The sequence below is a fragment of the Onychostoma macrolepis genome, chromosome 12, assembly GCF_012432095.1.
Source record: "Onychostoma macrolepis isolate SWU-2019 chromosome 12, ASM1243209v1, whole genome shotgun sequence".
NCBI lineage: Eukaryota > Metazoa > Chordata > Actinopteri > Cypriniformes > Cyprinidae > Onychostoma > Onychostoma macrolepis.
The window spans coordinates 17,214,725-17,226,650 of NC_081166.1; the positions used below are offsets into that span (position 1 = coordinate 17,214,725).

Below are 11,926 nucleotides of genomic sequence, written 5' to 3' on the forward strand. Positions count from 1 at the left end.
TAAAAGGAAAATTAACGTCGAGAAAGAATTTAAAAAATGATAACGATGCTGATGATAATAATAATAATAATAATAATGGATAAAACGCAAAAACGTGAATGTATCAGTTTATAGGCTGCATTTGAATCAAGTAATATGTGTCAATTTACGAGGTTTAAAATATAATAAATAATTTAATAATTTGATACATTTCTATAATTGCAAAAAAATGAGCACCTGTCACATTTCACGCGGATGTGTGCTTCAGTACACTCCTCGCGAGGGACAATGACATGTTCAACTCTGGAGCTCTCAGCCAATCAGAGAGCGTCAACGTTTAAAGGGCTATTAAGAAACAGGCAAAACGGCGGAGTGCAAAGCCTACATCTCATTTCTCTCGTATTCACTCGCCTGCGAAATAGTAAATGTGTTTCTATATGGCTTTCTTGAAGACTGGATTGGAATAATACTTTTACGCAGTAGATATCAGGACATGTCTGAGTTTGTGGATGCGCAGGTTCATCTGCTGCACTTGTTGCACTGAGGCGAACCGGCTGCTCAATCTAACGTTAACGGACTGAGAGAAATTCACCGTTACCGACGAGGTCTTTGGCGTGTTTTCATTTCGCAGGTAGGCATTTAATACGAGGGATTTCATTTGCCTAACCTTGTGGTGGATTACACGCTTATAAAATACACTTTTTGCTGTCAAATTTTTATCAACCGTTATTTTTGAAATTTCAAGCAACGCTGTCTGCTTTACAGATCTGTATCTTCAAAAACACTAAATCGTGCCCACGATGCCAGTGTTAATGAGTCCAGAGATAGCAAATAAATTCAAAGAGAAATGGATGATGCTTCATCCGGAGGATCAGGACAATGTCAGCGGCTCGGTTCACTTTGACGACAGTCTCACCAGTCTGCACTGGCTGCAGAACTTCTCCATCCTCAGTGCCAATCCTGAGCGGACTCCCAGCTCCGGCTGCCATCCGCAACACCTCTTCTACCACAAAAACCAGCTGGGGGGCACCGACTCGCCCTCCAGCCCACCTGCTGGAGATACCGCGGCCACAGGGATGCCACAAACACCTGGGAATCCCACAACGTCCTGCAGCAGTTTGGCGAATTCATACGCGCACCAGCAAGCGGGACACTACATAACGGCGCAAACAAATCCGTCTGAGGAAATAGACTATAAAACAAACCGCCATGTGAAGCCACCATATTCATATGCCACTCTAATTTGCATGGCAATGCAAGCTAGCAACAAAACCAAAATCACTCTGTCGGCCATATACAGCTGGATCACGGAGAATTTCTGCTACTACAGATACGCGGAGCCAAGTTGGCAGGTATCTTCACCGATCATTTATTTATCTTTGAGAATCACTTAATGTTTTTATTTTATTTTATAATTTTTTTTACTTAATGGTTCCGTATCTTTAGATTTTTTTAAGTAGAGAAAGAGAAACTGCATAATTTTTAAATTTTTTTGTGCAACAAGTGCACCGACCATAATAAGATTATTCCTAACGATTCAGGTTTTATAACGGTTCCATTAACGATTCTTTTAGTACTTTTGTGGGGAAAACAGAAATACGATTCTTTCGATTTTTTTCAGATTTTAATTTTCAATTTCAATTTTCAGACCAGATATAACAAAGTTATGCACCTCTTATAAGAAGTGTTTACTTTCTAAACTTTTTGAATCAAACAACAAGAATAATAACTTATGGTTCAATGCATTCATTTTCAAGGTTTATGATTAATTGAAAAACGGCTCAAAAGACTACATTTGTATCTATGTATGTTTCTGATTCACTATAATAGAACCAGCTCATCAGAGTCATTCGTTTGAGAATCGTACTATTTGTATATCTGTATGTTTCTAATTTACTGAAAAGAACCGGTTCATAAGAGTCAGTAGTTCTGCACTCACACTACACTTGTAGCTCTGTATATTTCTGATTCTCACTAAAATAATCATTTTAGTCATTTGTATGGTAATCGGACCACACATGTTTCTGATTCACCCAAAAGGACCAATTCATAAGAGCTATTCATTCATGAATCATACTGACACTATTAACTGGTATTAGTACCAAAACAGACCTGTGCACTCATCTATACTTAAGCTAGGGTGATTGATGATGGAAGCTGAGACCACTATACCCAAGAGCACTAGGTTTCCTGAGGCCTGCTTCCATAATGAGGGATCCTTAAGGGAGCCACTGATCATGTGAAACTAGGAGCACTGCATAACTAGAGAGCCTTGGCCTTATTCACCATATATCTACTCCTGTACACGCAACATTCCCCCTCCCCCTCCCCCATTTGTCTCTGTCACACACAGTGAGCCAATGAAATAGGACACCTCTACCTGTTGCATGGTGGGATTTTATAGGAAGCTTTATGCATGCCGTCTTCTTCTGTCACTGGAAGTCTTAAATTCTAAAAAAATAACCATAACGTTGGCATAACAATTAAGTTTGCATAATACTTTTTAAACTTGAAATATAAATATTAAAAACCTGCTCTCCTTGTTCTTAACTCTCAAATAAACTGATTTTTCTCCTTTTCTTTCAGAATTCAATCCGCCATAACTTATCCCTGAACAAGTGCTTCATGAAAGTGCCCAGGCAGAAAGACGAGCCAGGAAAAGGAGGCTTTTGGCAAATCGACCCGCAGTACGCTGACATGTTTGTCAATGGCGTTTTCAAACGGCGGCGAATGCCTGCCACAAACTTCAATACCCAAAGACAGAGCAAAATGTTATCCTCTCCCAGCTCCTCGTACGGCTCTCAGTGCAACCAGACCGGCCAACAAATGGGAATGGGCCACTTCCAAGGACCTGTCCCAGGAAACAAACGCAAGCAAATCTTCCCCAAACGAGGCAGCAAGCTGGCCAGAGTCTCCAAGAGCCCTCTGTTAACCACCGACATCAAAACCTCAGACGTACTGAGAGGAGATTTTGACCTGGCATCTGTGTTTGACGATGTGCTAAGTGGGAATGACAGCACTTTTGAGGATTTGGATATCAACACAGCGCTGAGCTCGCTGGGATGCGAGATGGAGCTATCTTCACAGAACCAGCACGGGCCTGGCTACAGCAATGAGGACGAACAGGCTTGTGCTTACCTAGAGGCGAACGGCATGATGGGATGCAACATGGAGGACTTTCACCAACAGCACCACCAGCAAGTACAGGTCCATCCGCAATATTATGAGGGAATGTTCACAGATCAGGTTCACCAGCATCAGCACCCTTGGGAGATTAAAGAGGAAGTCCAAGCCATCCCACTTACCTTGGATCATGCCTATGGGCTTTGTGAGGGATTCTTCTCTGAGATGCAACTCTGGGAAAGAGCAGAGTCCTATCTGTGAACACGTCTGAATGCATATGCACTGTCTTTGCTCATCTGAAGACCTATTGACTTTTGTTTTGCTACATTAGCATAATGAATTACCGAGGATGTGAGAGGTTATATGTAATTATTCTTTGTACTTCTTTTGCATTTTGTAAGAACCTATACTGATTCATTTATAATCAGCCTTGATCTTTGAATTCTTGATTTTTTTGTTGGAAATTTTCTCGAGATGGATAAATATTGTTGTGGGACAAGTGTAGTTATTTAGGAGTGACTTATTGATTCATCAATCTAATATATTCATTTTAGTTTACTTGATATTTTAGGTAATGTCATGCATTATATAAGTCTAACAAAAAAAATAAATAAATAAAAATCACATATTTGAGGGAAAAGGGATGCAACAAGCCAAAGTGCTTCACTAAATCATTTCCAGAGACAAAATAAGCCCGCACAAGCACTTTGAAACTCAGTTTGTTGCCCAGTGATTTAGCCTCATAATTTATTTTCTCTCTTTTATGATAATCTATGAGAGTGCAAAGTGTCCCACAAGTGCTCTCCTGTACGTTTCAAAATGTAATGCATTAGTCTCAAATTTACCATGAACTGTGGGTGGCAATCTTACGAGGCAATGACTGTTCTAGAAGTGTACTTGTATCGATTCTTTGAGAAATGGACTGAAACATGCAACACGAAACAAAATATATTCTGTACTTGAATAAAAAGATCAATCTGTACAACTTTTTTCAGTCTGTTGCTTTTGAATTTTGCATGTGATGAGTTCTTTGTATACATAATAAATAAATTTACATTGTTTCCTTAGCACTGTTTGCGTTTAAAAAAAAAAAATCTGTTCCTCAAAAAAAAAAAAGGTTTTTGTTCATTTAAAGTCATTATTAGAATAATTATCATTCCCTAAATGTTTAAAATGATGTATGACCATTGTGATAATTATATTTATAATTCTGCCTTTGAGAATTGATACACTTTTTGATCAACTGATCAGTTTTTAGAAACAGCAAAAAGTTTTTGTCCGCATTCAAAAGCACACACCTCAATAAGTACTTTACGGACTACACAGTTACAGTTCACGGACTCTACAATTGAACCAATCAATTTCAAGGCAAAGGTTTCCTTATAACTTCCCATTGACTATTGTGTTGTAGTCAGATGGTATTTTGATTGTTCTGGTTGTTACTCATTTCAGTTCCTCCAAAAAACAAAACAAAACAAAAAAAAAAAAGCTCCTTCACACCACATATACTCAAATGAGAATCCATCTTATCTCTTTTCATGTGGTTATTTGTGATTTATTGTCAGAACGGTTTGATTATTGACAAGGAAAATACTGTAAAAACATGCCCAGACTGGCCCACATTCCTGAAATTTCAGTAAGTTTTACTTATACAAATAACTACAGTATTGTTAAGCTTCATAACACACTATGAGAAAAAAAGCTACAAAAGCTGTCACTGGGGCAGTACCTCTTTAAAAGGTGCTTTTGTACCTTTTATGTACTAATATGTACACTTTATGTACTAATATGTGCCTTTAAGGTATTAATATGGACCCTTCGGTACTTGAAAAGTATCACCCCATACCTTTTCTTGTGAGTACAGATGTTTGCATAGACTGACCTTACTCTTTTTACATCAGCATGAGCTGTCAAAGAGCGTCAAGCATGTCTAAATTGACAATAAACCACTGTCAGTGGTTTAGTATAGCTTCTAGTACAGATTATAGCTTGCATTGTCTCGTTTTTGGCCGGCCAACTTTGTTATAAACAATGGAAGGCCTTCAGATGGAGACGAGTAGCCAAGAAATGTACGTTTTAGTTACTTGTGTTTTATTTTCTTTCAAGTTAATTTCCTTGCTGTGCCTCCCACCTTGAAAAATCCAGCTGACTTGAATATCTGTGAAAATCCACTGCATTTGAGGCAAAAAAATAATACTTTCTCACTTAAAATCTCTTTTTAATGAAAAAGAAAAAAGGAAAGGGAGGATTAGTCAATTTCATCGGCTCTGCCTCCTTCTGTTGGAGGTCATGTGTAGAGACCCTTCTGAATCTGTGGAGTAATTCACATTCCTTGAACATCAGGGAAAAGCAAGAATGGTAATCCAAACTAGCTGTGCCCCACAATGCCATTGTCATGGCAAGGGCACATATTCATACACATACATACATCCAGCAACCAGTAAGTGAAGCTCTGCAGTTCACGCATTTTGTTTCACCACAATAGCACGCCTCGAGTCCCTGCGGATGTGACAGAGGTGAGTTAGTGCTAGGACTGGGTGAGAGGGGAGGTGTGGGGGCGAGATGCAGTGTGCTTCTCAGGGGATGGGTTTTTGTGGAGGAGGATGGGAGAAATCCTTGACGCTGGAGATAACATTATCTCCCCAGAGGCAGAGACTCCTGCCTGTATTTACACGAGTGCTGTCGCCGCTCCGGCCCCGCATACGGACCTGTCAGCTGGAACAAGGACGGCTGTCACGGTGGGGCATCGCCACGCTGCTTTATGTCCCCCCGGGCACTGCTGGCAGCCCCTGATTACAGGTGTTATGTGGGCATGTCAGCCAGATCACACAGAGAGATGTGTCAGCCGTTCTGCTGGAAAAATCAGCAAAACACTGGCGTCAGCACTCGATGAGTGTAGTTTTCATCCTGAAACCTACTTGAAAATCGTGTGGATCATATCAAATTCATATTTCGGTAAATTTTGTGTTGGTTTGATCTATTCATTTATTCAGCAATTCATTAAATGACACAAATACTCTTCTGGTTTGAACTTTTCTATTAAATTTTAATTTGATATTGTTATGGAGGCCACAAGTTAAAAAAAAGAAGTCCTGTTCTGTCCTGATATCACCATGAAGAAAAAAAAAAGCCTTATTAAAAGATTGAAAAAGATTGCCTTATTAAAAGCGTTTGCAAGTTTAAGTAATTTGGCATAATCTTTCATTATTATTTCTTAGAAAAAAATAAACAAAAGTGCTTGTCTGTTGGCCACCAAATCAAAGTCATGTTCAATGAACATGCAAGAGAACATGCAAAAAAAAAACAACAACAAAAAAAATTATATTGTTACGGTGTGCTTAGCTAATGAAGCGCACGACGAAGGAGCAGCAGAGTCTTTTAATATAAATCCACACAAGAAACAGAAATAATCCAGGAGCAAGGGGTAGCAAACACACAGACCAAATAATTGCAGACAAAAAATCAGGGAGAACACAGGCTTTAAATACTCAAAGTAATCAAGGGGAAACAGAAACAGGTGAGCTAATTAACTAATTAGGGAACTAAGGAAACTAGGTCAACGTAACACACACACATATATATATATATATATATATATTATTGCATAAATCTCTTAAAATATGAAAAAGATAAAAGATAATTTGGCCATTCAGCAAGATAAAGTATAAACAAATATAAATTAAATCATAACATTATAATAGTTCTTGATTTGGCTAAATGTGATGGGAAAGAGCCATTTATTTAATTTATTCTACCTTTCAGAAAGGAGCAAATATTACCTAGCATCCTACTGACTTTCTCACACTGAAGGCTCTTTATATAAGTACATCCAACTTTCTTCAAACATTCAAACAGTATACTCACATAAGGGCCATATATAGCATAACTGCTTAACTGGCTGTATCTTCTCAAAAAGTCAGCTATATTTTCTCCCAGCTCTGTCTATTAAATGTGATTAAGGCATGATAATATTAACATCACGATTTTCTGTAAAGCTGCTTTGAAACAATGTATATTGGGAAAAGTGCTACACAAATAAATTTGACGACTTGAAGGTATCATTTCATCCTGGGCTTTTTTATGAATTCCTTTTATACATTCAAAGCATCCAAGGACATTTTTTTTTTGGTTAATTTCGCTGCCTTTTCATGAGTCACAGATGTAGCCAATGAACAGAGCCCCATAATGACTTACAATCGCTATGCCTAATCTTATTTAAAGCTTTACTGAACTAAACAAACCCTTTCATTCCTGGCTGGATTGGCCAGTGGTCACCAACAGAACAAGGTTAAAGGGCAAAGGTAATAAAATGACTCTTATCTCACTGAACTACAGAGCAGTTAGTGGGGTGATGTTTTCTGATGGATCTGTGTCAGTGATAATGTGGCAATTTAAAGTGTCTTTTGGTGCACTTGAGCACACCACATAAAAAAACAAACATAATGTTGCTATGAGTGTAAAAACGAGCATTCTAGAATCAGAATTAGAAAATATTGTTCAGAGTTAGAAAATTAGTATTATAAACTTAATATGGTTTGTAATAAATACCTTTCCAAAAGTTTTAATAAATACAAATAATAAACAGTCCGGAATAGAGGATTTTTTAAAAATGTTTTTGAAAGAAGAAAAACATAGTAAAAAAAAAAAAAAAGAAAAGAAAGAAGAACAAGGTTATATTGTGAAATATTATTACAATTTAAAATAAACACTTTAATTTAAGGTCTCTTAACTAGTTGCTTATGCATGCATGCATGGATGTACAATAAGGTCATGTAGAATAAGACATTAATATGTGCTTAATTACTACTAATAAATGGCTAATAGAATATTGGCCATTTATTAGTAGTAATTAAGCACATATTAATGCCTTATTCTACATGACCTTATTCTACATTCCTAATCCTACCCAATACCTCAATTTAACAACTAACTTACTAACTATTAATAAGCAGCAAATTAGGAATTTATTGAGGGAAAAGTCGTAGTTAATAGTGAATACGTGTTCCCTATTCTAAAGTGTTACCAAATATTTTTTACTGCATTCTTGATCAAATAAATGAGGTTTAGTGAACATAAAAACTTCTTTCAAAAACATTAATTATTCCAAACTTTTAACCAATTTATAATATGTTTATGCTTACTATTTTTCTTATTAATTAATACATTTTAATATAAAAAATATTTTAATGCTGTGTTGTCTTCATTTCCACCAGCAAAACCAGTTAAGAATCACGGATGTAGTGAATGTACACCATTTTACAGTCAGTTGTATTTTCTCTTGTGATTTTATTTGAAATAGGCCAGTTGTGTTGCTTGTACATCGCTGTTACAATTGCCAGCTTTATTTTGTGCTTCTTGATGTGCTAATTTTATTGATTGTGTGGAAACCCAAAAATAGGCACACATCGCAATAAACTGCTATGCTGTGCTGTTTACGTCTCTTTGGGACGAGGCCCTTTCACTGATGTCTGAACGAATGGAGATGCTATTAGTAGACACTTGAGAGGGGTGAAGAGCCCATTCAGAGGTCGCCTTGCATGCAGATATTGAATAGCCTTATTTTGTCTTCTAAATATGTCAGTATGTATATACATATATGTAGATTTATATGTAGATAAAATGTAGATTTACCTTACTCAGTGGCAGTTTGATTGGGGGGCAATAACCCATGATTAATTTCTGATGCAAAATAATGTGACTGCATTATGAAGACATAATGTCAAATTTCCTTATAATATGTGAGTTTTCACAGGTTATTGGCTGTGGAGGTCATATGAAATGATTTATCATATCGATTTATCTTAACTGTGCTTAAATTCATGCAGCAGACAGAAAGAGCATTTCACAAATGCAGCGTACCAAAAATATGGCTGGCTGGGTACGAGCCACAGCCGTGATTGGAATGCAGAATTAGTCAACACAGTCCTCCTAAATGTCACTCCTGCCTGCTCCTTTCATTTCTTCTCCATATCTTTTGTGGGTTGCTATAAAGCATGGTACAGGCCCAGGATGGGTTGGCAGGGTGGCTGGTGAAAAGCATTCCTCAGGGGTTTCTTAGATCTCTGTGGCTGAGCGAGAGAGAGCAGCCAGAGGGCAGAGTGTCGGGACGCCCAGAACCAGAGGCAGTGCCCTGGAGCCCGGCCACACACACTGCCCCATGCCAGCGAGCAAAAACAGAAAACAAATGCAGTGCCATTCTCTGAATCTTTTACCACCTAACCAGCTCGCTCAGACTGGGGAGATATTTTGTGCCTTTAGTTTGACGATATAGAACTGTGAATTATTGCAGTATCACTCAGAGTTTACCACAAGTGCCTGATATCTCTGGATCCTATTAAAGGGATAGATCAGTGAAAATTGAAAATTACTCATCCTCTATGTCATTCCAAATCCTTATGACCTTTTTTCTGTGGAACACAAAAGGAGATGTTTTGAAGAATGTTTGCACTGCTCTTTTCCATACAATGAAAATGGATGGGGAGAAAAAATGAAAACACCACAGAAGCATCAAAACAGAAGTCAACTAAGCACTATATGTCACGTCACGTGAGAAAAATACTCTCTGAATAAAAATGAAAATATCTCGTCATCCTCTGAAACGCCACTCTCTCGTATATGCGTGTATGACAGTTAGTGGAAGCTAGAGATTACGGTTTGTAAGCTTGTAAATATGGATATTTTTCTGGATATGGATAAAATTTGGACTACTACCCACTGTCATGGGTTGTATGGGTGAGAAACACGAAGGAGGCAGAGATCAAACAAACAGAGTCTTTTAATAAATCCACTAAGGCAAATCAGGTGAAAACAACCATTTAAAACAACGTGAGACAGGACAAAGAAACAGGGGAAAGGCAGGGTTATAAATACTGAACCAAACCAGGGACTAATGAGTAAATTAACAAGGAACAGGTGATCAGAATGATAATCAAACTAAACAAGGAGAGGAAAATGACCAAATAAGGAAAACCAGGAAGAACAACGGGGCAAAATAGAACCAAAAGTCTGACATAACGGAAGGCCGGTCCCACGCCGTAACAATTCCACCGGGGAGGGGGGGTGGGTGCCCTGGAGGCTGGTGCAGGACTGGGACACGGGGGAGACCTCCAGGGGCGGATCATGCAGTCCGGGGAGCCATGGCGGAGCAGGGAGTTCAAGGGGCCATGGAGATACATGCCATTCGGGAGGCCATGGCCGATGGGCCTTCGTGGCCTTGTCCAAGGACCCAGGCTCGGCCACTATGGCCACGGACATATGGCCCCCCCTCCAAAAATTTCTTGGGGGAAATTAGGGCCTTGCAGGCCAGGATGGGTTCCGGAGGGAGCTCTGGAGGAGCAGAGCTGGCTGGGACCAGCAGAGACAAAGGAGACTCTGGAGGCGGAGGAAGGCAGGACGGGACCATCGGAGACGTAGGAGACTCTGGAGGTGGAGGAAGGCTGGACGGGAGCATCGGAGACAAGGGAGACGATGGAGAGCTCTTTTGAGCGGACTCTGGGGTGAGGAGAGGTGCCGAGAGCTCTGGGGGTAACGCCATATCCAGGAGCCTTGAGATGCATGCTGGAGCCGACACTGGAGCGAGCTCTGGGGTGGGAGCCGACACTGGAGTGAGCTCTGGGGTGGGAGCCGACACTGGAGTGAGCTCTGGGGCGGGAGCCGACACTGGAGCGAGCTCTGGGACTGGTATAAGGGCTGAGAGCAGTTTTTTTCTCCTCATATTCCTCTTCTGGTTAGAAGTGAGGGAGGCAGCTGCTGTCAGCTGAGGGCTTGAGTGAGCAAGGGCTGGCGGGCTTGACTTCGGCACGGCCGGCAGCAGGCTTGCGTCAGCAACGGATGGCGGGCTTGTCTTTGAAGCGGCCGACGGGCTTGACTCGGGAACGGCTGGCGTTTCTGGGCTGAGAACAATGGTGGAGCTTAGGAGGATACGGGAGTAGTTGGGGTGGAGCAGGCGGTCCGAACCGCTGGTGCGGTATGTGGGGGTTCCTGGCGTGGAGTGAGCTGGCGAGACACGGCGTGCCTCAGAGGGGACTGGACGATAAGACTGAAACTTTTCCTTTATTTCTTCAACTTCATAATTGGAACCGTTTAAAGAAAAAACAAGATTAATCAGCTAGATCAGGGGATAATCACACACGGGAAGATCACAGCAGATCGTCTCGTCGTCCAGCCCCAGCTGAAAGCACGCACCCAGAGCAGCGTTGTGCCAGCTCAGCTGGTTAGCAAGCTCGAGAAAATCCTCCACATACCGTTCCAACCACCGACTGGCCTGCCACAAACCCCACAACTTGTCCTCAGCAGTCATCTTTTGGGTCTTGTCTTCTGTCACGGGTTGTTTGGGTGAGAAACACAAAGGAGGCAGAGATCAAATAGAGTCTTTTAATAAATCCACTAAGGCAAATCAGGCGAACTTAAACCACTTAAAACGACATTAGACAGGACAAAGGAACAGGGGAAAGGCAGGGCTATAAATACTGAACCAACCGAGGGGCTAATGAGTAAATTAACAAGGAACAGGTGATCAGAATGATAATCAAACGAAACAAGGAGAGGAAAATGACCAAATAAGGAAAACCAGGAAGAACAATGGGGCAAAACAGAACCAAAAGTCTGACACTCACTGCCATTATAAAGCTTGGAAGAGCCAGGACATTTTTTAATATAACTCCAATTATATTCATATGGAAGAAGAAAGTCATATAGGATTGCTTAAGGGTAAATAAATCATGGGGTAATTTTTATTTTTGGGTGAACTCTCCCTTTCAGGGAAGTTTTTTTTTCTTCTTCAAAATCTGTAATTCATTACATTTGATTATTTTCATGCGGTTTT

The 11,926-nt window shown here is 40.1% G+C and overlaps 1 protein-coding gene across 1 annotated transcript; it reads left to right on the top strand.

Moving 5' to 3' along the window:
* The first annotated feature begins 323 nt into the window (after positions 1-323).
* On the top strand, positions 324-4,081 carry foxj1b (forkhead box J1b). Its single transcript, XM_058793904.1, has 3 exons — positions 324-610; positions 745-1,331; positions 2,566-4,081. The coding sequence occupies exons 2-3, from the start codon at positions 780-782 to the stop codon at positions 3,361-3,363; spliced, it is 1,350 nt and encodes a 449-aa protein (XP_058649887.1). The 5' UTR covers positions 324-610; positions 745-779; the 3' UTR covers positions 3,364-4,081.
* Positions 4,082-11,926: the final 7,845 nt, after the last annotated feature.